Source organism: Muscardinus avellanarius (assembly GCF_963383645.1).
Source record: "Muscardinus avellanarius genome assembly, chromosome: 4".
Classification (NCBI taxonomy): Eukaryota; Metazoa; Chordata; class Mammalia; order Rodentia; family Gliridae; genus Muscardinus; species Muscardinus avellanarius.
Window position 1 is genome coordinate 118,131,741 of NC_137789.1, and position 27,851 is coordinate 118,159,591.

Genomic DNA, 27,851 nt, shown 5'->3' on the forward strand with positions numbered 1-27,851 from the left:
GCTTTTAGACAGACAACATTTCTAATATATTGGATTGGTACCAGCAAAACTGGCTTCAGTTAGAAGTTCTATAAATTTAAAGCTTTGAAAAGTTACTACTTTGCATTTAATATGACCAGATGAATGGGATGCAGCAGCATCAACTTGTATTCAGTCAAATCTCATCAGTTTTTCTGGTGATGGAACCACTTATCCACTGTATTAAGAGAAAACAAAAATAAACCTATATTTGTGCAAAGTTGCATTATAATGACAGCTGGTAAGTTAGTATTTTCAGTTGGGCTCCCTTACCTTTTTTTTTGGTGGTACTAAGAGTTGTACTGCATTGCTGAGGCTGTCCTCAAACATGAGGTCCCTCAGTCTCAGCCTACCACATACTGGGATTGCAGGCGTGCGACACCACACCTGGCTTCCCTTATTCTTTTATGCTAACAGTATTATGTGATTTTGTGTATGTGGGGGGTACTGAGAATTGGACTCAGACATATTCTACCTCTGAGCTACACTCCCAGCCCTATTTTTACTTTTATTTTTAAACAGGTCTCACTAGGTTGATGCTAGTCTCACTACTTGGTGAGGCTGTCTCTGAGCCTGAGCTCTTCCTTTCTCAGCCTCTAAGTACTGGGATATCAGGCATGTGCCACCTCATCCAGCTCTACCTTTTTCATATCAGAAGAAACAGAGATTTCTAAAATCAAAACAGGGAGTGAGCTATTGTCTGTGGCCAGAGTGGATGCAGAGCTCAGCCTACTCAGGGTCCCTCCCACCGTATCCTTGAGGCACCTACCCAGAACCCAGAGGAACAGAGCAGGTCACAGCTTAGAAAATAGGGTGGCCGAGAGTGGCACTGAACGTGGTATGCAGTAGCCTACCCCTTTTCACACATGCTTAGGGAACTCTAAAAATGTTTCTTTTTCCCTCTTTTTCTCTCCCTATGTGTGTAGTGTATTAAAAGTATACTTATGGTCAGGCATGTTGGCGCTTGGGAGGCTGAGACAGGAGGATTGCATAGGTTCGAAGCCAGCCTCAGCAATTTAGTGAGCCCCTGTTTCCAAATAAAGTATAAAATAGCTCTGGGAGTATAGCCTGGAGGTAGAAAGGCTCTGGTTCCACCCTCAGTACCATAAAAAAAAAGTATACTTATGAGCTGGCCATGGTGATGCACGCTTGTAATTCTAATACTTGGGAGGCTGAGACAGGAGGATCACAAGTTCGTGACCAGCCTCAACTACTTAGTGAGGCCTCTACAACTTAGTGAGACCAAAATAAAGAATAAAGAGTAGAACTGGGGGTATAGCTCAGAGGTAGAATGCCTCTGGGTTCCATCCCCAGTACCACACACACAAAAATAAGTATTAGGTAACAGATTTGCTAGTTAGATTGATTCAATCATTCTACATTACAAGCATATATCAAAACATCCTCATTGCATCCCATAAATATATATAATTGTCAGTTAAAAGTAAAATTAAATGTATTATAATTTCCCACACATATACTCTTTATTGTAATTTTACTGGAATGTAGATCTTACCATCCGTTGGTACTGAGCAGGTAGATTCACAAGGTGGTGGTAACTAAAATAAAATATTAAAATGTGTTAGTCTAATCCTGGGGAGCAGAAGCTAAAAGTATACTAACAGAAACTTAACTCTACCTCTGAGCTATATCTCTAGTCTTTATTAAGTTTTATTTTGAAACAGAGTCTTCAGTAGTTGCTGAGGGACTCACTGAATTGCCAAGGCTGGCCTCAAATCTGTGATCTTCCTCTCAGCTTCTCAAATACTGAGATTACAGGTGTGCACCACAACACCCAGCTAAAGAAATCTTTTTTTTTGTGTGTGTGTGTGGTATTGGGGATGAAACCTAGGGGCATGCTACCTCCGAGCTATATCCCCAGCCCTATTTTTTATTCTTTATTTTGAAACAGGATCTCACTGAGTTGCAAAGGGCCTCACTAAGTAGCTGATCACAAACCACGATCCTCTTGTCTCAGCCTCCCAAATGCAGGGATTATAAGCATGTGCCACCATGCCTGGCTTAAAGAAAATTTTAGACTGAAAACACTTTTGGTGTGGTACTGGGGATTGAACCCAGAGGCATTCTACCTTTTAGCTAAACCCCAGCCCTATTATTTATTTATTTATTTATTTATTTATTATTTTTGTGGTACTGGGAATGGAACTCAGAGACACTGTACCTCCAAGCTATACCTCCAGCCCAATTTTTTTATTTTTTGAAAGAGGGTCTTATTGAGTTGCAAAGGGCCTCATTAAAGTAGCTAAGGCTGTCTGTGAACCCAGATCCTCCTGTCTTAGCTTCCCAAATGCTGGGATTACAAGTGTCTATCACCACGCCCAGCTCTTTTTTTTTCTTTATTTTAAAACAGGGTCTCACTAATTTGCAGAGGGCCTCACTAAGTAGCTGAGGCTGGCCAGGAACCTGCTATCCTATCTCAACCTCCCAAGTCCTAGGATTACAAGTGTACGCCACTATGCTGGGCTTAAAATATTTTATAATAACTAGGACCAATGTAAGATTTACTCTACTGCTAAGAGATACTAATGAATGAATCTAATTGTCTTGCATTTAATAACACAAGAAAAATAAAATACATCTTTTTAAAAATAAAAACCAACATGTATATATATTGGTTTTATATATACACATATATAAAATGTAGACACAGAAGCTGGGCCTTGTGGCACAAACTTGTAATTCCAGTATTTGGGAGGCTGAGACAGGAGGATCACAGGCTAATGACCCACCTCAGTTCCTTAGTAAGACCCTGTTTAAAAAAAAAAAAAACCTGGGCCTTGGTGACACATGCTTGTAATCCCAGCATTTGGGAAGCTGAGTTTGCAACTCAGACCCTGTTTTGAAATAAAGAATTAAAAAAAATAATAGGGCTAGGGGTGCAGCTTGGAGGTAGAATGTCCCTGGGTTCTATCCCCAGTACTGCAAATAAATAAATAAATAAATAAATAAAATAAATAAATAAATAAATAAATAAATAAATAAAACAATAGGGCTGGGAATGTAGCTCAGAGGTAGAATGACCCTTGTTTCAACCCCCAACACTGACCCCCCTCCAAAAAAATGTAGACACAGTATTCTCATTGAAAAGTTATGATACACTGAAACAGAATCAAGAGGCTCAAACATTCAAAGCCAGCCTAAACAGCTTAGTGAGGCCGTTTTTCAAAATAAAAATATAAAATAGGGGGTATACCCCATAGGTTGAAGGCCTCTGGGTTCCATCTCTGGTACTACAAAAAAAAAAGTTATGATACAGAACCATTGGCTTTTCCCTTCGTTTTCCTTATTTCAGGATTCATATAAACCAAAGATGAATCTAAATGTAATGGATTCATCACTGCATCGTCTTCCCCTTGTACTGCCCCATCTACAAGGCAGTAAAAACTCAGAGTTCATTTTCTTTTGTTTGTCCTCCTCTCTGCTTCCAACCTACAGCCTCAGCTTCCCAAGTAGCTGAGATTACAGGAATGTATCACCATGTCTGTCTGATGATTTTTTTTTTGCTATAAGTAAAAAAAAAAAAAAAAATCTCATTCAAGCTTTCATTAAGCCAAAACCAAATAAAAATAGTAAAAAGAATCATTACTTTGGTGAATGGCTTACTATCTCTTGAAATGGTATCTAAAATTTAGTAACTTTCTTAGTCCTTGCTATCACCAAGTCAAGTAAATTCCCATTGTTTCTTTTGTGAACAGACACTTCTGTTACCTGTTACATCTGGAATCATTTTTATTTTTTGGTACTCAGGATTGAACTCAGGAATATTCTACCTCTGAGGTACACCCCAACCCTATTTTATTTTTATTTCAAAACAAGGTTTCACTAGCTTGATGAGTCTCACCACTTGCTGAGGCTGTCCTCAAATCTGAGATTCTCTTTTCTTAGCCTCCCAAGTACTAGGATTACAAGTGTGTACCACCACGCCATGCTTTATTTTATTTTTTTGAATTAAACTACATTGTTGTCTATCCAAGTTATGGTTGACTAGAACCATGCCTTAGCTTCTCCTGTCAGTCAGATGTCTATTTGTATGTGTCTAATTTCAAGACTTCACTCTATTAGATGCACAGAGTAGGCCGGGCGTGGTGGCACACACTTGTAATCCCTGTGCATGGGATGCTGAGACAGGAAGATTGCACAGGTTCGAAGCCAGCCTCAGCTACTTAGTGATTTAGTGAGGCTCTCAGCAACTTTGTGAGACCCTGTCCCCCCCCCCCAAAAGATGCATAGAGTAGACACTTAAATAATTGTTGAAAGAAGTATTACTCCTCCCCATTTGGCACCAGCTTTTGGTCACCCTATTCTCTTTGAAAGCAAATGTTTACATACAGCATCCACAATGGCTTTGGCAGTATCAGGATCACACTTAAAGGGGCTCTCAGACACTGTTGTATTCATGCTGTTGAATAAAGCAAAAGTAGTCAGAAGACAATACAACAAAAAAATCCTCTCATAAGACTTAAAAATAAGCTGAAGACCAGATGACACATTCAAGTATGTTTTACTTGAAAGCGTTGTTACTTATATTTGGTTCTGGGAATTGAACCCAGGGGCACTCTACCACTGAGCTATACCTATAGCCCTTTTAGTTTTGAAACAGGGTCTCATTAGGTTGCTGAGAGTCTAAGTTGCTAAGGCTGGTCTTGAACCTGCAATCCTCCTATCTCAGCTTCCCAAGTACCAGGATTATAGGTATGTGCTACCACACCTGTCTTATTTTTAATTTTTATTTTTTTGTGGTATTGGGGATAGAACCCAGGGAAATTCTACATATTACTACGCCCCTAGCTCTTTTTATTTTTTACTTTGAAACAGGGTCTCACTAAGTAGCATAGGGCCTTACTAAGTTGCTGAAGCTGGTCTTGAACCTGCAATCCTGTCTCAGCCTCCCAAGTACTGGAATTAAAAGTGTGTTCCAAAGCTGGGTATGGTGGCGCCCCCTTGTAATCTCAGCATTTAGGAGGCTGAAACAGGAGAATCGTGGTTCTCAGCCAGTCCCAGCTACTTAGGCCCTTTGCAATTCAGTGACACCCTATTTTAAATTAATTAAAAAAGAAAACAAAACAACAGGGCTGGAGGTGTTTGTAGCTCAGACCTGGGTTCCATCCCCAGTACTGCAAAAAAAAAAAAAGTGTACCACCTCACCCAGCTTAGACTGGATGCTTTATAGTGATCACTACTATAGCTGAGAAATACATATTAAAATAATAAATATAAGCCAGATGTGGTACATGCTTGTAATCCCAGTATTTGGGAGGCTGAGACAGGGGGATCACAGGTTTGCGGCCACTCAGCCACTTAATGAGGCACTCTGCAACTTAGTAAGATCCTGTTTCAAAATAAAGAATAAAAAACAGGAATGGGGGGAGTGTGGGTTCAACCCCCAGTTCCACACACATATAAATAAAAATAAAAAATAAATCCAATCTCCCTATATCTCTCTTATATGCTTGGCAGATATTAACTGCTCCATAAACATTAGCTATTATTATTAGTGACAGTAAGTTCAGTGTGCATGGTAGTGTAGTTACGATGCATCTTATGTATTTACATCAGAGAATACCAACCCTTGAATTCACCTTATTTACCTATTCCATTTTTTTTTTTGGGGGGGGCAGTACAGGGGATAGAACCCAGGAGAATTTTACCTCCAAGCTACACCCCCAGCCCTATGTTTTAGTCTTTTTAAATTTTTATTTCATTTATTATTTATTTATTTTGCAGTACTGGGGATGGAACCTAAGGGCATTCTACCTCTGAGCTAACTCCCTCAGCCCTATTTTTAAAATTCTTTATGTTAAAACAAGGTCTCACTCAGTTGCGAAGGGCCTCACTAAGTAGCTGAGGCTGTCTGAGAACCACAATACTCCAGTCTCTGCCTCCTGAATGCTGGGATTACAAGCGTGCGCCACCACACCTGGCCTACCTGTTCCATCTGAGTACCCTGAGCCTTTCCCAGTTACAATCACACAGTTCTGCCCTCACTGTCATCTTTATGGTTTTAGGTTGTTTATGTTCAGAGTGTCGTACGGGTGCTTTTCAGCTGGTTAAATTTTACTTTCCCATTCATGTGAGCACTGTATCTTACGGTTACTTAAATCTTTGGAGCAAACTGGTCTACTCTGTATATTAAGCATGCAAACAGTTAACACTTACCAACTGATTCCTTTCCCATCCGTTTTCTTAGTCACTAGTGCTTTCCAATAGTCATGAGTGCTTTTAATAATATCAATTGCAAAGTCCTAGAATTTGAAGAGATATGCATTACAAGGGTAAAAAAAAAAGTTCTTTTCAATTTACAACCTTTCCTCAAAGCCTAATACTTTCTCTCTCTTTCAATTACTTGCTTGTGTTAAAATTTGAATGTTAATAAATAAGACACCAAGCCAGGCATGGTGGCACACACTTGTAATCCCAGTACTTGGGAGGCTAAGACAGGAGGATCACAGGTCCTTGGCCAGCCTTAGCTATTTAGGCCCTCTACAACTTAGTGAGACCCTGTTTAAAAATAAAGAATAAGAAACAGGGCTGGGGGTTCAGCTCGAAGGCAGAATGCCCCTGGGTTCAATCCCCAGCCCTGGAAATAAAGAAATAAATAAGTTAGACACCAAAACTGTCTTAGGTCTTTAGAATTTTGTTTTTATGAATCTTTATATGGGAACAATATAGCTAAATTATTAGGTCTCAATACAAACAGGCCTAAAGATATAGTTTTGAATGACACATCACCTTATCTTTAAATTCTGCATTGAAAGCAAACTCATTTTCTGGTTTTCCATCAGGAACCTTGTACCTTCTAAACCAGTCCACAGTAGCTTCTAGGTAGCCTGGTTTCAGCCGTTTAACATCATTAATATCTAAGAAGAGAACAGTTTGTAAGAACAGTTTGCAGTCAACAAAAATATCAAGTATTTACTTTATTTATTTACTTATTTATTTTTGCGGAACTAGGGATGAAACCCAGGGGCATTCTACCTCTGAGCTATAACCCCAGCCTTATTTTTTATTATAGTCTTCATTTTATTTATTTACTTATTTATTTTTGCAGTACTGGGGATGGAACCCAGGGGCATTCTACCTTTGAGCTACACCCAAGTCCTATTTTTTACTCTTTATTTTGAAACAGGGTCTCACTGAGTTGCAAAGGGCCTCACTAAGTAGCTGAGACTGTCTGCGAACCACAATACTCCTGTGTCAGCCTCCCAAATGCTGGGATTATAAGCATGTGCCACCATGCCCAGCACTTACTTACTATGTATGTATGTATGTATGCATGCATGTATGTACGTACGTACGTACGTACTGGAGATGGAACAGGGGCTTTCTACCTCTGGGCTACACTCTCAGCTCTATTTTATATTTTATTTGGAAACAGGGTCTCACTAAGTTACTGAGAGCCTCTCTAAGTACCTGAGGCTGGCTTCAAACCTGAGCCATCCTCCTGTCTCAGCCTCCCAAATACTAGGATTAAAAGCATGCACCACCACACCTGGCACTATTCTTTATTTTTGAAACAGGGTCTCACTAAGTTGCAAAGGGCCTCACAAGTTGGCTAAGGCTTTCTGTGAACCTGAGATCCTCCTGTCTTAGCCTCCATGCCCAGTTAGGTATTCACTTTGAGAGAGATGGATAGGAAAGAGTATCAAAAATTCAAGCTGTAGCTGGGTGTGATGTACAATTGTAATCCCAGTACTTGGGAGGCTAAGACAGGATGATTGCAGGTTCAAAGCCAGCCTCAGCAACTTAGTGAGGCTTTCCTCAACTTAGTGAGACCCTGTTTAAAAAAAAAAAAAGAATAAAATAGGGCTTGGGGTTGTAGCTCAGAAGTAGAATGCTTCTGGGTTCAATCCCCAGTACCAACTTAAAAAAAAAAAAAAGTTCAAGAGAGACATGGTAGCTGTAATCCCAATACTTGGAAGGCTGAGATAGCAGGACCACAGGTTCAAAGCTAGCCTCAGTAATTTAGGGTGACCCTGTTTCAAAATAGAAACTAAGGAATAGAATGGAATGGAATGGCTGGAAGTATAGCTCAGAGGTAGAACACCTCTGGGTTCAATCCCCAGTGTGTGTGTGTCGGGGGCGGGGGGAGTTCAAGATAATATTAGAGGTAACCCCCTTGTTGAAAAGAGAACCCCCTTGTTGAAAAGAGAAACCCCCTTGTTGAAAAGAGATACAACGAGAATATCTCTAACACTGAGGACTAGGAGATCAGATCTGAATGTTAGTAATGGCTACTAGGTAAAAGGAATGAGAAATGTTTAAGGAGACACAATGAATGACTCAGTTTGGCAAGTATTGATAACTTCTATGAGCAGGGTAGATACTAAAAAAGACAAGTTGATACTAAAAGAGACAAGAGAATCACACAATTGCATACTAAAAGGCAAGAAAAATGAATGAGACTTATTTGCATTAATATTACATTTTAAATGTGACTAGACTTTGATAGTATAGGCATTCTACATCACAATGTTTGAGTTTTGGCCAAGAGAAAAGTGTGCAACTTAAAACTTTAAAGCTGAGCATGGTGGCTCACACCTATAATCCTGGTACTTGGGAGGCTAAGACAGGAAGATCACAGGTTTGAGGACAGCCTCAGCAATAGTGAGACTACTCTCATCAACCTAGCAAGATCTTGTTTCCAAATAAAATAGGGCTGGCGGTGTAGCTCAGAGGTGGAATGCTCCTGGATTCAATCCCAAGTAACATGTACACACACCTTTAAAACGTTTTTGTCCAGCTACCAACTATCAACAGTGGCTAATAATAGCTAGTCTCAATGTCAACAAATTGAGCTTTATTATTGTTGTTACTGTCATTATTCCTGAGACCCTGTTTCAAAATAAAAAAAAAATTAAAAGGGCTAGGAGTATAGGTCAGAGGTTCCCTGGTCCAATATGCAGTACCTAAATAAAGTAAATGCACTGACTTGTATGCTGTGAAATGTTAAGATGGTAAATCTTAGCTGGGCGTGGTGGTACATGCTTGTAATCACAGTATTTGAGAGGCTGAGACAGAAGGATTACACAGGGTCAAAGCTAGCCTCAGCAGCTTAGTGAGTAACTTAATGAGACCAAATAAAATATAAAATAGGTCTGGTAGTATAGCCCGGAGGCAGAAAGCCCCTGGTTCCACTTCTACACACACACACACACACACACACACACACACACACACACACACGTAAATCTTTGTCGTATGTGAATTCTACCACCAAAACGGGGAATGAAGTGCTGAGACATACTACAATGTGGCTGGATCTTGAAAACACTACTCTAAGTGAAATAAGCCAGACACAGAGGCCACCTACTATGTTATGATTTCATTTACATGAAATGTTCAGAACCAGCAAATCTACAGAGACAGAAAGTATACTGATAGTTGCCAGGGACTGAGCAGAGGAGGCTAGAGAGTGACTGGAAATCAATACAGAATGTCCTTTTTTTGTGTGGTACTGGGGGTGGAACCCAGGGGCTTTTCTACCTCCAGGCTATATACTACCAGACCTATTTTATACCTTATTTGGAAACAGGTCTCACTAAGTTGCTGAGAGCCTCACTCAGTAGCTGAGACTGGCTTCCAACCTGTGCCATCCTCCTGTCTCAGCCTTCCAAGCACAGGGATTACAAGTGTGCGCCACCACACCTGGCTTCCGGAATGTCCTTTTAGGTAAAGAAAATGATCTGAAATTTGTGGTGAAGGCTGAACAACTTAGTAAACATATTATATTACACACTTTAAGATGGTGACTTTTATGGCATATTAATTATATCTCGGTTAAACATTTAAAAATATAAGACAGTCAGGTGTGTAATCATAGAATTGGGAGGCTGAGACAGGAGGATCTCAAGTTCAAGTACAGCCTTGGTAAGTAAAGAGACTCTTATCAATTTATTAGGACCCTGTTTCAAAATAAAAATAAAATAGGCTGGGGGTATAGCTTGGAGGTAAAACACCCCTGGTTCCAAGCCCCCAATACAAAATAGAAAACAAAACAATAAGCAGAGTAAATGAGTGCTTGTTTAAGGGAAGGAAAGGAAAAACCAGTAAACTCAAATTATCAGTTATTTTTTTTTTCCTGAAATGAAGGAGAAATTTACTTTTACTTAATTATCCCAAAGTTCAGTAGTAGAAATAACGTTTTGTCAAGCCGGGCGTGGTGGCACATGCTTGTAATCCCTGTGCTTGGGAGGCGGAGACAGGAGGATCACGCAGGTTCGAAACCAGCTGCACTGGCTTAAGAGATCCTGTTTCTAAATAAAAATATGAAAATAGGTCTGGGCGTGTAGCCCAGAGTTAGAAGGGCTTCCAGGAACCCCAGTACCACCAAAAAAAAAAAAAAAAAAAAAAAAAAAAAAAAAAAATTGCCAAATCCTTTGTTCCAGCTAGGCTGGTGGAACATGTTTTTAATGCCAATACTTGTGAAGCTGAGACAGGAGAATTAGAGGTACAGTTAGCCTCTGCAACTTAGACCCTGTTTCAAAATAAAATAAAATAGAGTTGGGGGTATAATTCAGAAGTAGAAGGCCCCTTGGGTTCCATCTCCAGTAACCACAATAAAAAAACAAACAGAAAACATAAAAGCTTGTTTGGCAGTGCTTAAAAAAGAAAGACTTCAGAAGCTGGGTGTGGTGGCACACGCTTGTAATCTCAGCATTCAGGAGGCTGAGACAGGAGGATTGCGGTTTGCAGACAGCCTCAGCCACTCAGTGAGACCCGGTTTCAAAATAAAGAATAAAAAATAGAGCAGGGGGGTATAGCTCGGTGGTCGAATGCCCCTGGGTTCCATCCCCAGACCTGAAAAAAAAAAAAAAGACTTGAGATTCTTGAAATTTTCTTACCATTATAATTGGCTGCATCAGGATCCTCCACATTAATGGCAATGACTTTCCAGTCGGTTTCTCCTTCATCAATCATAGCCAGTATGCCCAGAACCTTCACCTTGATTATTTCACCTCTTGCACATACCTGAGAGTCAACAACCAGTTAGGACAGTAAGAATCAAACTCTGGAGAAAAGATTTACTTGATGGATAATAAGGAAGATGCTAAGTGTCTACAAATCTACCTGAAGATTGTTCCTTGAAGCACATTTCTTAAAAGTTGGACAAATAAATGCTGCATCAGTCTGTTGAGTCTGTTAGACCTGTAAGTCCTCTTTCTTTTTGAATGGAACCCAGGGGCATTCTACCTTTGATCTACACCCCCAGCCCTATTTTAATTTTTTTATTCTTTATTTTCAAACAGGATCTCACTGAGTTGCAAAGTAGCTGAGGCTGTCCACAAACATGATCCTCCTGTCTCGGCCTCCCAAATGCTGGGATTACAAGCATGCGCCACCACGCCCTGCATCAAATTTTAATTTTATAGGGCATGAGCTATCATACTAACTCAAAAAAATGTGTTTTTTTAAATTTTTTTCTTTTTTGTAGTACTAAGGCTTGAACCCAGGGCATTCTACCTCTGAACTACAATCTCAGCCTCCCCGCTCCACTTTATTTTTTGTGCAGTATTAAGGATTTAACTGGGGGCATTCTACCTCCAAGCTATACCCCCAGACCTATTTTATTGTTTTAATTTGAAACAGCATCTCACTAAATTACTGAGGCTGGCGTGGTCTCAGATTCCCAAGTACTGGGATTACAGGCAGGAGCCACCATGCCTGATAGTCCCAGCCTTTTTTATGTTTTTATTTTGAAATAGGTTCTCACTAGGTTGCTGAGAGTCTCACTAAGTTGCTGAAGCTGGCCTCAAACCTGTAATCTTCCTATCTTAATCTCTTAAATTCTGGGATTACAGGCATGTGTCACCATTCCCACCTGAGATTTTTATCTTAATGTGTTTTCTTTACCTTTTATAGAAGCCACTAAGTTAGGTAAGTCATATATATTATGTCTTTAAAAGCTTGACTTCAGAGCTGGGATGTGTTTAAGTGGTAAAGCACTTGTCTAACATGGGTGAAGCCCTGCATTCAATTTTTAGCATGGCATTAAAACAGCTTTGTCTTAAACACCATCACTTTTGTTTTTAGCTGTTTACCATTTACCTCAGTATGAAGAGGATCATAAAGAAATAAAACTATAATCAGAATCTTAGAGCAGCAACCCCACTTGATACAAGAATCCTTATCATAACTCTCCAATTTATGAGGCCATTTGTCTTGAGTCAATTCACTGACCTCCCCAAGTCATTAGGCACAGTTTGCTTTGTATAGAGAGGAAACGTGCCTATTGTAACCTTCACCTACTGACTAGCATCTCCCATAACATCTCACTATCATCTCGCGTAACAGTGCAAAACACATCCATTTGTACATATATGTTCAGTCACATATATGTGTCCAGTCACGTATATGTTCAGTCACATACGTGTGTGTGTGTACTTTTTTCCAGATTAGGTTTAAATGTACAAATGACAACATAAATGCATTTTTATATAAATAAATGAAATTTAAAAAATGAAATTTTTTTAATCAAAGAGACACCATTATTTCATTAATACTCATCTATTTTATTCAAAATATTTTTAAAGTGTGAACTTTGGTACATTTTATTAATATCATCTCAACAGAACAGGGGAAAAAAATCTGATTTCATTACCTTGCTTCCAATTTCACAAACATCAATTGGGTCATTGTCTCCACAACAGCCAGTGTGTCTGTCATTGTGTCCTGGGTCTTCCCAAGTCTAAAAGATAAGGCTATCATTCTTATACATGCTGCTGATAAAGTGATCATGTTGACATCAACAGATAATATTCCATGAGTCTTTCTGCAAAGATATGAATCTTCTCTCTCATGAATTTGTTTTTTTTTTTTTTTTTTGCTTTTTTTTCAGTACTGGGGATTGAACCCGGGGGCATTCTACCCCTGAGCTATACCTCAGTCCTATTTTTAAAATTATTTTTAATTTATTATTTTTTTTTGCAGTACTGTGGATGGAATCCAGGGGCATTCTACCTCCAAGCTATATCCCCAGCCCTATTTTTTATTCTTTGTCTTAAAACAGGGTCTCACTAAGTTGCAGAGGGCCTCACTAAGTAGTTGAGGCTGTCCGCAAACCGCGATCCTCTTCTCTCAGCCTCCCAAATGCTGGGAATACAAGCATATACCACCAAGCCCAGCTCTATTTTTTATTTTGAAACAGGGTTTCACTAAGTTCTGAGGGTCTCACTAAGTTGCTGAGGCCATGACCCTGCAATCCTCCTGTCCCAGCCTCTCAAGTACTGGGATTATAGTTATACAATACTACGACCTGCTATGTTCTTATTTTTGTTTGTTATTTAAACTTTTTTTTTTTTTTTTGCAGTACTGGGGATTGAGCCCAGGGGGCATTCTACCTCCGAGCTATACCCACAGCCTATCTTTTACTCTTTATTTTGAAACAGGGTCTCACTAAACTGTGGAAGGCCTCACTAATTAGCAGAAGCTGGTCTCGAACCTGCAATCCTCCTGTCTTAGCCTTTCAAATACTGGGATTACAAGTATGTACCACCACATTATTCACATTTAAGAATCTTAGCTGCACACAATCATTTTAATTAAGCATATTATACATTTAATGCTAAATGAAACTTGAGCTTTAAAGAGATGATCCAATTTAGAACAAATCAAAATCCAATACTTAATAACTAAGGCAAGCCAGGTGTCGTGGTGTATGCTTGTAATACCAGCATTTGAGAGGCTGAGACAGGAGGATCGCAGTTCGCGGACAGCCGTGGCTACTTAGTGAGGCCTTTTGCAACTCAATGAGACCTGATTTAAAATAAATAATAAAAGCCGGGCGTGGTGGCGCACGCTTGTAATCATCATGCTTGGGAAGCTGAGACAGGAGGATCGCACAGGTTCAAAGCCAGCCTCAGCTACTTAGCGAGACCCTGTTTCAAAATAAAATATAAAAAATAGGTCTGGGAGTATAGCCTTGAGGTAGAAAGCCTCTGGTTTCACCCCCAGTACCAGCAATAAATAAATAAATAAATAATAAATAATATAAAATAAAATAGGGCTGGGGGTGTAGCTCAGAGGTAGAATGCCCCTGGGTCCCATCCCCAGTACCACCAAAAAAAAAAAAAAAAAAAACTAAGGCAACATGCAAATGCAAATATGTAGACTCAAATATTTACTTTAAAAATATATTTGAAGAAAACTGCTTTGATGAATTCTTTTAAGTACTTACTGCTGTCTCCTAACTAGGCTTTCTTTATAACAAATTCCTAAAACAGAGGTGGGTGGACAGTAATATTAAAATGGAAATAAGCCAGGCGTGGTGGCTCACGCTTGTAATCCCAGCACTCCGGAGGTGGATCATGGTTCGAGGCCAGCCTCAGCTACTACTTAGTGAGGCCCTTTGCAACTCAGTGAGACCCTGTTTCAAAATAACAAATAAAAAAATAGGGCTGGGGATGTAGTTCCATTCCAGTACCGCAAAAAAAAAAAAAAAAAAAAAAAAAAAAAAAAAAAAGATATTATTCTGCTGTAAAAGTATCATTACTGAAGAGGGGAGAGGGAGAAAGAGAGAGAAGGGGGGGGGTAGAAAGAGTGTGTGTGTGTGTGTGTGTGTGTGTGTGTGTGTGTGTACGTGGCACTTGGGATTGAATCCAGAGGTGTTCTACCTCTGAGCTAAAACCCCAGCCTGATTTTATTTCTTATTTGGAAACAGGATTTCACTAAGTTTAGGAGGGAGGCTGGCTTCGAACCTGCGATCCTCCTGCCTCAGCCTCCCAAGTACTGAGGTTACAACCATACGACACCATGTCCATCCAAGACTGAAAATTTTAATAACTTTTTTCTTGCTTCCCTCCCTCCCTCCATCCTTCCTTCTTTGTACTGGGGATTGAAACAAGAGGCATTCTTCAAGTTACATCCCTAGCCCTTTTAGTTTTTATTCCAATACAGGGAGGGTGTATGTTGCTGAGGCTGTCCTTGAACCTGTAATACTCTGGTCTCAGCCTCCAAAGTACTGGGATTACAGGAGGGAAACTCCGTGCTGGGCTTTAGTAAGGATTTTCAGAAACTAAAATTACTGGCTTTCTTTCTTTGTTAAATTGTAAGCCAGAGTCCTTGCAAAGCATCTCATAAAAGAACTGTTTGCCAGGAAGTTAGATTTATAATGCAGCGGCCTGGGGTTTTTCCCCCCAACCAGAACATTTTTATGACTTGGATCTGTTTGCCTGTTTAGTTGGGGTGAAGGAAAAAGATATAGGGATAAAGCTGACATTAAGAAAACAAAAGCCAACCCACAGAAGAATAGAATAAACATTTCAGCAATGTTTTTCCAAAAGGATCATACTTCAAAGCCAAACACTAGGGCTGGGATGTAGCTCAGTGGCAAAGCACTTGCCTTGCAAGTGTACTGCCTTGGGTTCAATATTCAGTTTCAACAAACAAACAAACACAGCTAAGAAAGCCAAATACCAAATCAACTAATGTACCACAAGGTAAAGTGCTATAATTAGAGCAAAAAACTTTGTGATTACCCAACAAACTAGATGAATTTGACCTATGTTCTAGTAACTTATAGATTATTTCACAGTAGATTTCATAAGACTTAATGGTGAACAGAAACAAATCATTTACCAATAGGAAAAAACCTAAATTGAACATCTAGGAAGTTCCATAGCATTAACTCAGCTAAACTAGAATTAAATGTTTCACTCATAATAGAAATTGTTCTAATAAATCTTCATTCAAACATTAAATAACCTGCAGCGTACTGGCATATTGTTAGGGATAAACTTGAAAACAGCGCAGAGACCCCCTCCCCCGAGGGCCGTCTTGAGGACCTCCATCATTACTTTAGTACAAAGAGCATAAGCTTAAGGAATCAAGACCCTAAACAACAACAACAAAACAATAGCTATGGGAACTTACACATAAGCACTACTATGTGCTTTATTCTTCCTGGTAACTGGACAAACTGAGTATTAATGTCTTAAATTTTTGTGTGTTGTGTGGTACTGGGGACCAATTACAGGGCATTCTACCTCTGAGCTACATTCCCAGCCCGATTTTATTTTTTACTTGGAAACAGGGTCTCACTAAGTTGCTGAAGCTGGTTTTGAACCTGCTATTCTCCTGTCTCAGCCTCCTGGGTGGGATTACAAGTATATACCACCACTCCTGGCTTCTCCTAAGTTCTGAAAATCTACTGTAGCAAACTTTTTTTGTTTTTTGTTTTTACTGATTAGCAGCTAATTTTCTATTAAATTAAAAGAGTCACAAAGTAAAAAAAAAAATTTAAAGAGTATATTTTAGGTAATTGCACGGAGACATACCTGAGGGATAGCACCATAGTTCCAGATATACCCCTTATAAGGGAACAAATTTGCAACATAACGGAGTTTTCCTTTTTTCACATCTTGCTTAATTGGGTTTAAAGGGTCCTTTGTAGCAATCTGAAATAAAGTTTTAAATAGTTGTATATTTGGATATGAAATATTATTCAAATAAGGATGAGGAAACAAATTATATCCCCTGGCCCCACTTCAATGATTAACTTTATCCCTAATATTTTAATAATTTGAACTAAAGTGTCTTCATAAACAACCACTAAGTAGAGAGCTTACTTGAGCAACAAGGGAAGAACGAACACTTAACTAATTCTAGAAAGCAATGACTAAAATCACCTGGAATAATCCTAAGATTTGAAAAATAAAAGCACCAAAAGTTTTAATAAAAGGGAAAAATAAACATGATCTAATTTCAGCTCTCCTTTCCTGCACTTATTATTACTGAAGTATCTTAATGACTATCACATGAGAAACATGGCTACTATCAAAACAGCCAAGTGATATCATATACATAAAAATACGTAACAAAAAGGAAACTGCCAGGTGTCAACAGAAATAATTTAACAAACCAAAACAGAAATTCCAATGAGATTACTTGTGGCTGGAGTGGCTATGGAGGAGTCAAGGAGAGACTTATGTATTAAAAGAGGAAATGATAATGCTAGGCTTTGATGTTGGGGAGGAAAGTTTGGGGCATATTTGCAAATAGTAAATGGTTGAGTTTAGTGGGAACATGGAGGAAAGACTGGTGAACTGATACAACTGGAAAACTCTAAAGCAAAGTTTTACCTCCATTTTTGCATTAGACCACCGTGGAACTTCAACTACCATGTGGAATATATCCTGGAAAAACAAAGAGAAGGTAAGACGGGTACAGGAGGTAATTTATTCTCTTATTTCAAGGAGCAAGCCTGTTTCTTCCAAAGTTAAATTGTTCGCTATATTGGATCTCTGAAGACCATGGAATTTCAATAAAATTCCGTCAAAATGATATTTTATCCACTGTATGTTTTCAAGAAGTGCATTTTTACTTTTTTATATTTATCTTTTTGTGGTACTGAGGGTAGAACCCAGGGGCTTTTCTACCTCTGAGCTATACTCCCAGACCTATTTTATACTTTATTGGAAATAGGGTCTCATTAAGTTGCTGAGAGCCTCACTCAGTAGCTGAGGCTGGCTTTGAACCTGTGTGATCCTCCTGTCTCAGCCTCCCAAGTGCTGGGATTATAAGCATGCAGCACCACACCTGGGCCTAGAAGTGCATTTTTCTAATACCACTTCTCAGGTATTTTGAAATTAAAACCTCTGTTCCGAAAAAGTCAGGGCTTTGAAAGCTTACAGAAGCAATACCCTAAAGCTTCACAAGGTGGAGCTGTTGTTACATGAAAGCTCAACTGAAGAGAAAAGCAAAGTTGGTAACTTTTTTTTTTTTAAGAAAAAGCCACTAAATGAATACACTGCTTCAAGAAAAAAGTGTTGGGTGCAGTGGTGTGCACCTGTAACCCCAGTACTAGGAGAGATTAAGAGGGAAGATCACCAGTTCAAGGCCAGACTAGGTGGGACAGACTCCATTAAAAAAAAAAGTAGCAATTAAAGCTATTACTAATTCAAAGGTTGAAAACTATATCAAACACTTTAAAGGAATTAAATAATAAATTTGTGTAGATCTTCAAAACAGCATTACCTAACACGACAAATCTACATAATTAGCCAGGCACAGTGGCACACGCCTGTAATCCCAGTACTTGGGAGGATGAAACGGGAGGGTGGCAGGTGTGGCCAGCCTCAACAACTTAGCGAAACCCTGTTTCAAAATAATATAAGACTGGGGATGTAGCTCAGAGGTAGAATGCCCTTGAGTTCAATCCCCAGTATCTATCTATCTGTCTATCTGTCACACACACACATACACCCCTACATAATTAATGGGAAGAAAAAAAATACCTTCAAGAAATGGTAAATGAACTATACTGAGAAGTGTGAAAATCTGAAAGTATGATATGCATAATAATGAGTACCTGAAAAAGACAGTCAATTCTTTTTTTTCTTAATCAAATATTGAGTATTACCACTAAATGTCAGATATGTTTCTAGGCTCTCAAGACCAGCAATGAACCAGGTGTAGTGGTGCATACCTGTAATCTCAGTACTTGAGAGACTGAGACAAAAGGATCACATGTTCAAGGCCAGCCTCAGCAAAACAGCAAGACCCTGTTTGAAAGCTAAATATAAAGCTAGAGCCGGGCGTGCTGGCGCACACTTGTAATCCCCGCGCTTGGGAGGCTGAGACAGGAGGATTGAGCGGGTTCAAAGCCAGCCTCAGCTACTTAGTGAGGCTTTTAGCAACTTAGTGAGACCCTGTTTCCAAATAAAATAGAAAATGGGTCTGGGAGTGTAGCCCGGAGGTAGAAAGCCTCTGGGGTCCACCCCCAGTACCACAAAAAAAAAAAAAAAAAAAAAAAAAAAAACCCAAAGACTAGCAAGGGAAAAATATAAAAGATCTAAGTCATGTAGTTCTAGCTTGCAGAATGGCTACAGCTTTGAGCCCAGAAACCTGGAAAGTGAGTATTCTGTAAAATGAATGTTTGGCACATTTCTCAAATGCCGGTAGATGCTGCAGAAATTGCTGTACTTTGTTTTAAGGCAATGAATCTGTAGTAGCCTTTAGTCATTTTTTTCCCATCAATAATTATCACAAAAGATTACTTTTTTGGGGTAAGATTAGAACAAAGATGTTTTATTTATTTATTCATTCATTTATTTATTTATTTATTTTTTGCAGGTCTGGGGATGGAACCCAGAAGCATTTGACCTCTGAGCTGCACCTCCTGTCCTATTTTTTATTCTTTATATTGAAACTGGGTCTCAGTGAGTTACAGAGGGACTCACTAAGTAGCTGAGGCTGTCCGCGAACCACGATCCTCCAGTCTCAGCCTCCCAAATGCTGGGATTACAAGTGCATGTCACCATGCCCGGCTAAAGAAGGATGTTTTAAAGTAACTGAGTATTTTAAAATATTCTATCTGGGCACGGTGGTGCACACCTGCAATCCCAGTAATTAAGAGGCTGAAACAGGAGAACCACAGGTTCTCAGCCAGCCTCAGCAACTTAGCTATCTATGCTCTCCACAACTTAGTGGGGCCCTGTTTCAAAATAAAGAATTAAAAAATAGGGATGGGGGTGTAGCTCAGAGGTAAAATGCCCCTGGGTTCCATCCCCAGTACTGCAAAGGAGAAAAAAATGTAAAGGAGGTATTTTGGATTTCAGGGCCAGTGGTATGAGAAAATTACTGTATATAAAAACTTCCATCAAAACATTATGCATTGCTGGGCGTGGTGGCACACACTTGTAATCCCCGCGCTTGGGAGGCGGAGACAGGAGGCTCACACAGGTTCGAAGCCAGTCGCACTGGCTTAAGAGACCCTGTTTCCAAAATAAAAAGTATAAAAAATAGGTCTGGGAGTATAGCCCGAAGGTAGAAGGATTTCCAGGAACCCCAAAACCACCAAAAAAAAAAAAAAAAAAAAGAAAAAAGAAAAAAGAATCCTCATGGAGAGCTGGGCATGGTGGCACATGCTTGTAATCCCAGCATTTGGGAGACTGAGACCAGAGGATCACTGTTCGAGGACAGCTTCAGCTACTTAGTGAGGTCCTTTGCAACTCATTGAGACCCAGTTTCAAAATAAAGAATTAAAAAAACAATAGGGCAGGGGGTGTAGAATGGAGGTAGAATGCCTTTGGATTCCATCCCAATACCGAAAAAAAAAAAAAAAAAAAAAAAGAATAAAGTAGGACTGTGGATATAGCGTGGAGGTCAAGTGCCCCTGGGTTCCTTTCCTAGTACCACACACACACAAAAAGATTGGTGTTTCTCTATTTCATATCTTAAACTCTCATGTTAAGTGCTAGTTCTAGCTGTAGCTTCTATTTGTTTTCCTGGCACCTGTTGGGAAGATATAATAAAATAAATTAAAAATATAATAAAAATATGATATAATAAAAAATTAAATATAAAAAGGGTTGGGGTATAGCTCGGAGGTAGATTGCTCCAGGGTTCAATTCCTAGCACCTCCAAAATAAAAAATAATAAAATTTCTGGTATCTCAGAAGTTATTTTAATATATGGATTGATTGACTGTAGTACTGTGGATTGAACCCAGAGGCATTCTATCTCCAAGCTACATTCCCAGCCCTTTTCTTTCCTTCTTTCTTTTTTTGTTGGTGGAACAGGGGATAGAACCCAGGGGCATTCTATCTCTGAGCCATACCCACAGCCTTAGTCTTTATTCTTTATTTTGAAACAGGGTCTCACTAAGTTGCTGAGGGCCTCACTAAGTAGCTGAGACTGGCCATGAACCTGGGATCCTCCTGTCTCAGCCTCCCAAGTACTGAGATTACAGGCGTGTACCACCATGCCCAGCTTAGAAGTTCTATTTTAGAAGATATTCTGAGCTACAGGTAATTTTATATTTGATCCCAAAATAGATGCAGATCAAAGGACATCCTATAATTAAAAAACAAAAAATACAATCCAGTGAGTCCTTGCCTATGCCCTCTCTACCCACTAGATTTGGACATAATCTAGCTGAGTCACAAGAATTTCCAGATCTGGCTGGTTCGATTACCTAATGGCATAACCAAACGGAATGTTACTCACATTAAAAGGTGCTGATGTAGGGTAAAATATATACACTTTTCTTTTCTTTCCATGGTACTGGGAGAGAAACCCAGCAGCCCTATTTTTTTTATTATTTTTTATTTATTTATTTACTTATTTTTGCGGGTTTGGGGATGGAACGCAGGGGCATTTGACCTCCGAGCTACACCCCCTGCCCTATTTTTTTTTTTAAATCTTTATTTTGAAACAGGATCTCACTAAGTTGCAGAGGGTCTAAGTAGCTGAGGCTGTCCGCAAACTGCGATCCTCCGGTTTCAGCCTCCCAAATGCTGGATTACAAGCATGCGCCACCATGCCCGGCTTATTCTTTATTTTGAAACAGGGTCTAAGTTGCAGAAGACCTCACTAAGTAGTTGAAGATGGCCACAAACCTCCAATCCTCCTGTCTGAGCCCTCCCAAGTACTGGGATTGATTACAAGTGTCTGCCACCACGCCCAGCTTATATCTGCCTTTAGACATTCTTTCTCACTGGAGCTGAATGAGTTGTGTTAAAGGTATATATCCTCACTTGTCAATGACATTCTCTTCCATTACCACCCCTCAAACAGCTGACCATATGAAGGTTAAGTTTAGGACTACACATAAAAATGTGTTACATAAACCTAATCACATTGGAATTTAAAAAAGGAAACCACCTCTTTGTAACAAACTGAATTAGTCAAATTTTGTTTTTTGTTGGCTATAATCCAAAATAACTCATCACCTACACCCTTATTTGTGTTTCCAATGAATGACTTCCTTGAAAAATGAAACAAAAGAGCCTCCAACCTCCAGGCAGGAGCCAGAAGCACTAAGGTCTTTAGAGTCTAGATCACTGATAAAATCCAGAGTTGCCAAAGAGGTAGCAGAGTGGGTATAAGCGCAGAGGCTTCATCTCAGTAACCACATCACCAACATAAGTAGCCCTGCACAGGACTTCAGTGTCAGGGTAATTGACGAAAAATGTTTTTCATGACAATAAAATGTTGTCTCAGGTTCTTATTTCTGAATACCTTGAGGGAGCAATAAGTACAAGTATCACAGTTTCTGTGATCACTCAGGTCCTTGGTTCAAATATTATCCAACCACTTTTTTTTTTTTTCCAATCCCCAGTACTTGGGATTGAACCCATGGGCATTCTAACTCTGAGCCATACCTCAGCCCTTCTTATTTTTAAATTTGAAACAAGGTCTTGCTAAGTTGCTGAGGCTGGACTCAAACCCTGCACTCGCCCTGTCTCAGCTTCCCAAGAACTAGGATTAGAAGTATGCACCGCATCAGTCTCCAATCATTTATGAATGGCAAGAATCAGCTTTGTGTCAAGAAGATATTTTCCTTCTTCAGTACACTCGTATGCAAGGGTACCAGCAATAAAGCTAAGGTCATTGCTTCCTACCTATTTATTACTCAGAATGACCTGAGACATTTTTGTGAAGTGCATCCTATTATGCAACAAATAGATAAGCCAACCAAGTGAAGCCAGATCAAGAGGTGGGGAGGATTCTGTGGTTTGTAATCACTCCTAACAACTCCCAGGAAATCAGACGTAACAAATGGAGTTTATGAGTAGCTAGCACTTTGAGACTTACACAGAAAAACACATGCCAATTAGAGGTCCCTCCTGTAACTGTGGCACATAAATGGCCTCGAGCTATTTGCTCCTTTGCCTCCAACTACAGTCCAGTTCAGAGAGGCTCCTCTGAGGCAACATGTAAACTAGATTTTCTGCCAGTGTCCAAGTATGGATACGGAAGTACAGCGAACTTCCAGGCAGAAATACAGTACAATGAATTTGTCTATTTCCAAGAGTCAAGCCCAGAAAATAGTAACACCGGCACACTCAACAACAAAATTTCATCTTTACTATTATTCTACACATGTATGGGAATGTGATATTTGCATATATAATGTATCAATACCAACTCTAGGAGGGTCAAAAAACCTATGCTATTTATTTATTTATTTATTTATTTATTTATTTATTTATTGTGGGTTTGGGGATGGAACCCAGGGGCTTTCGACCTCCGAGCTACAGCCCCTGCCCTAATTTTTATTCTTTATTTCAAAACCGGGTCTCACTGAGTTGCAGAGGTCTCACTAAGTAGCTGAGGCTGTCCACGAACCACGATCCTTCAGTCTCAGCCTCCTGAATGCTGGGATTATAAGCGTGCGCCACCACGCCCAGCTTCCCCCAAGAATTTAACTATTTAAAGTTGTAAAAACACGGGCTGGGGCTATACTTCAGTGGCAGAGTACTTGTCTGGTATGAGGGAGACCCTGGGTTTGATGCCAGCCCATCAAAAAACAAAAAAGTCACCAGTAATCCTACCACCTAAGGATTATATTTATATATATGCTATATATATACACACACATACACCTATAGACTTTTTTTCCCTAGAAAAGTAAATGTTCTTACTAATTTGTGGTAAACCTACCAATCCGTGCTAAACTTGATTGCTTCAGCTCACTGGTGCATATAGGAACAGACATTCTTTGTATATTTTTATATAAATAAATTTATATTTTATATCTTAACATATATATATCTTCACTCTATTTGCCCATTAGAAGTACTGAATTTTCTTGTGTTCACTGAAAAGGCTAGTTTGTTTATACCGTTTAATTAGCATCCCACAGTAAAAATTCTGTGCTGGCTACCTGGTTTATTTTAAAACCACTAATGATAGTACTAAGACTTTAGTTCCAAACATACACAAGGAAAAGACCAATGTGATTTTTTTTAAAAAAACAAGGCAGCCTAAAAACTTTTGCTTCTACCTAGGCATGGTGGCACATGCCTATAGTCCTAGCACTTAGGAGGCCGAGACAGGAGGACTGCAGTTTCACAGCCAGCCTCAGCAATTTAGCAGGGCTCTCTGCAATTTAGTGAGAGCCTGCTTCAAAATAAAAATAAATTGGGCATGGTGGCGCACACTTGTAATCTCAGTACTTTGGAGGCTGAGACAGGAGGAGAGCAGGTTCAAGGACAGCCTCAGCAACTAGTGAGACTCTCAATCTAGTGAGACCCTGTTTTGAAGTAAAAGTAAAACAGGGCCAAGGTATAGCCCAGAGGTAGAATGCCCCTGGGCTCAATCCTAGTATCACACACATACACAAAATAAATAAATGAATAAATAAGTGGCAAAAAACAATTGGGCTGAGGGTATAACTTGGAGGTAAGATGCTCCTAAGTTAAATCTTTAATACAGCAAAATAAATAAATAAATAAATAAATAAATAAAATAGGGCGGCTGTGTAGCTCAGAGGTAGAATCTCCCTGGGTTCAATCCCCAGTACCAAAAAAAATATATATTTTTTAATCTCCTCCTCCACCCAGCTAATAGTTGCTTCTTTTGGTTTTGAGATCAATGTCTTATTTAGTAAACGAAACTTTTAAGTCACAGTACAATGAGGCATTTGAAGCACTTGTCAAGAGACATCGAAGAAAATCCATACAAAGAACTACCAAGTAAAGAGATGATGTTTAAAAGACAGAGAGGCCTTACCTTATCTGCATAAATAGGAATATCATGAAATGGAGATATATATTGTCCCTTCCCATTTTCTGCAAAATAAATTTTAAAATATTACTATGATTAATTATATTGTCAAATATCAGAATCACACGATTTTTTTTTATACTTAAATTTTATTTCCACACCAAAAAACAAAACCTCCAAACAAAGCTGGGCATGGTGGCGCATGCTTGTAATCCCAGCATTCGGGAGGCTGAGACCTGAGGATCACGGTTCGCGGACAGCCTCAGCTACTTAGTGAGGACGTCCGCAAATCAGTGAGACCCTGATTCAAAATTAAGAATAAAAAATAGGGCAGGGGGTGTAGCTCGGAGGTCAAATGCCCTGGGTTCCATCCCCAGACCCACAAAAAACAAACAACAACAACAAAACTCTCCAAACAAAAAACCCCAAACTGGTTGTATATTTCACCTTTCGTGAACCTCCTCTCCAAGACCAGGTTTTTACCCTATGCATTCTGTGGGCTCATAACAGGCATTAACCCTTACTATGATAGCAAGGACTGCTTTCTATCCCTAGAGTCTGGCAATGCTTAGTATACAAAAAGCAATCAAATTGCTTTTACTGATCTTTTATCAGTTAATGGTTTACAGACCTTTTATGAAATACTTGGAGAGAAGAGAGGAGACCTATTTGCTAAATTATAATTATGTTGCTTTGAAGACAGCCATCTTAGATTATGATTTTTTCTTAAAACTAGCCAAGCTGCAACAATTCCTTCAACAGTAATTTCTATATTTTAGAGACCTCTATATTTTAGAGATTCCACTACGACATCCAAAAGGTAGTTCTAAAACATCTTCAGGACTGGGGATGCAGCTTACCAGTAGTGTTTGCCCAGCAAATACAAAGATGTGGTTTCATCCCTAGCATTGCATGTAAACAAATAATAATAAAATCCTTTCACCCTATTCTACAGGAAATCTAAGAATCCATCTACATTGCATCCTCCCAAGTTTAAAAGCCAAAGTGGAAGGGGAAAACTTGTGATTGCCTCCAGTCTTATAGGGTCCCTTCAGAGTCAATTTTGACTTTGCAGTCTATTGGACTCATCAATTTAAAGAGAGACTGACAAATGTTAACATTATAAAAGTAAAAGCCACTCTTGGGAGGTAGAGACAGGAGGATCATGCTGGTCGGAAGCCAGCCTCCCTGGCTTAAGAGACCCTGTTTCCAAAAATGTATATAAAATAGGTCTGGGAGTGTAGCCCAGAGGTAGAAGGGTTTCCAGGAACCCCAGTACCACCAAGGAAAAAAAAAAAGTAAAAGTTAGAGCTGGGCGTGGTGGCATATGTTTGTAATCCCAGCATTTGGAAGGCTGAGATAGGATTGCAGTTGGTGGCCAGCCTCAGCTACTTAGTGAGGCCCTTTACAACTCAGTGAGAACCTATTTCAAAATAAAAAATAAGGCTAGGGGTGTAGCTTGGAGGTAGAATGCCCTGGGTTCCATCTTCAGTACCACAAAAATAATAATAATAAAGGTAAAAGTTATACTTTACATAGTTAAGGAAGCTAAAAATATATGATTTATACAAAGTGGGTAAAAATTATATTGTTGGTTCTTGTGTGTGTGTTTGTTTGTGTGTGGTACTAGTGATTGAATCCAGGAGCATTCTACCTCTGAGTCACACTCCCAGCCCTTTTTTATTTTGTTTTGAAACAGGGTCTCACTAGGTTGCTGAGAGTCCATGTTGCTGTCCTCAAAACCCTGTGATCCCCCTGTTTTGGTGTTACCAAACCATGCCATTTTTGGCTGGTGAAGTAAAAGCAGGTGCATTCTACCTCCAAGCTACATTCCCAGCCCTTTTTATTTTCAAACAGGGTCTTGCTAAGTTGCTGAGGGTTCCGAGTACTGGGATCACAGGCCTACGCCACCATGCCTGGCTATATAATTCATTCTGAGTATTGGTAACTTCTTAAAGTCCAGAGAGTTCCACTGGTTAACTTACTTCAGCCAGAGCCAAAGTCAAAAAGTGGCTTTGAAGCTGGTGTGGAGGCACATGATTGTAATCCCAGTATTTGGGAGGCTGAGACAGGAGGATTGCAGGTTTGGGGGCAGTCTCAACAAATAGTAAGACTCGGCAACCTAGCGAGACTATATTTCAAAATAAAAATAAAATAGGGCTGGAGTTTAGCTCGGAGATAGAATGCCCCTGGGTTCAATCTCCGGTGTCGCACAGAACAAAAAAAAGTTCAGCATTTTATTAGTCAAAAGTTCTTGCAACGCCCTTGCTGCTTAAGTCTAACATTAAATGAGAAGCCCAACCTTTCCTGGATTTCACCTGGTGGTTTAATCTTCAGCAGACACGCAAGCTTTAGGTTCACTTTCCTTTGCCTCACAAACTAGGTTACATTTTGCTAGGTGCTTTGTTCATTCTTTCAGTGTTCTCAGTCCTCTCCAATCTCCCCTTCCCTGCCCTTCATGCACTTATTTCTGCACCTGCCATCCCTTTTCGAACAAAACTTGTCAAGAAGTTTAAACGAAGTGCCTTTGGTGAGATATTTTCTAACGCCTCGGTTATGGCCATTAATCTATTCCTAGTAGCTGGGAGTTGGAAGAATACCTACAAGGAAAAGGTGGTGCGCCAAGCAATGCGCGGCCTGCAGGGAGTCCCCTCGCTTTTCAGAGCGTTACTCGGGGCACCCTCTGGACGACAATCCCTGCACCGGAGCAAAAACTTGGCCCTGTCTCGCTCACGCTTCCCTAGCTGACGTCACCTGCTGAACTGGAAGGGCACAGCTTTCTGTTTCAGAAGGAGCATTCCCAGCATCGGCGCTACGGGAAAGCTCGCGGCAGGAGACGAGAGAGCTACACCTGATGATGGGTCGCTCGTGACCCCGGACTCAGTTTCCCAGTCTGCACAGCCGGGGGGTTGGGGCGGCCCCGCTCAGCGCCTACAGCCTGAACTAAGGCGGCGGAATTAAGGTCCCGAGGAAGTCACCGTCCCCTCCGCCCCCTTCTCGAGGCAGCAATCCTCTTAAGGGGCTGTTTTCTCCCAGGCACACCGTTCTAGAGTGACTCAGTGGATTCCTTTCCATCAGACCCTGCCCGAGCCCAACACCTGCAAAGCGAACCCGGCCCGGATCCGGGTTCGGGGGAGCGTGTGGACGGGCCTCCCCTGCGAGAGAGGGGGCTGTGCGGAGGGCGACCCCCGCCGTGGCGCCCGCCGAGCCCGGCCCGCGCTGGCGAGCGGGGATGGAGCGTGGGCCGCCGCCGCGAGGCCGGGAATGAATGGGCGGCCGCGGGGAAGCCTCCCATACTCACTGAGAAAGACTCGGTACTCCAGGGTGAAGGGCGCGGCGCGCTCCTCGATGCTGAAGCCGTCCAT

At 40.2% G+C, this 27,851-nt stretch overlaps 1 protein-coding gene across 1 annotated transcript; it reads right to left on the reverse strand.

Annotated features, from left to right (window-relative positions):
- Positions 1–164: 164 nt before the first annotated feature.
- Positions 165–27,851, reverse strand: PPA1 (inorganic pyrophosphatase 1; the record flags this gene model as incomplete). The annotated part of the gene is made up of 11 exons (XM_080693589.1): positions 165–196; positions 1,535–1,577; positions 4,369–4,438; positions 6,196–6,281; positions 6,769–6,896; positions 10,881–11,007; positions 12,638–12,724; positions 16,311–16,430; positions 17,115–17,168; positions 24,493–24,551; positions 27,788–27,851. The coding sequence occupies 11 exons, from the start codon at positions 27,849–27,851 to the stop codon at positions 165–167; spliced, it is 870 nt and encodes a 289-aa protein (XP_080549715.1).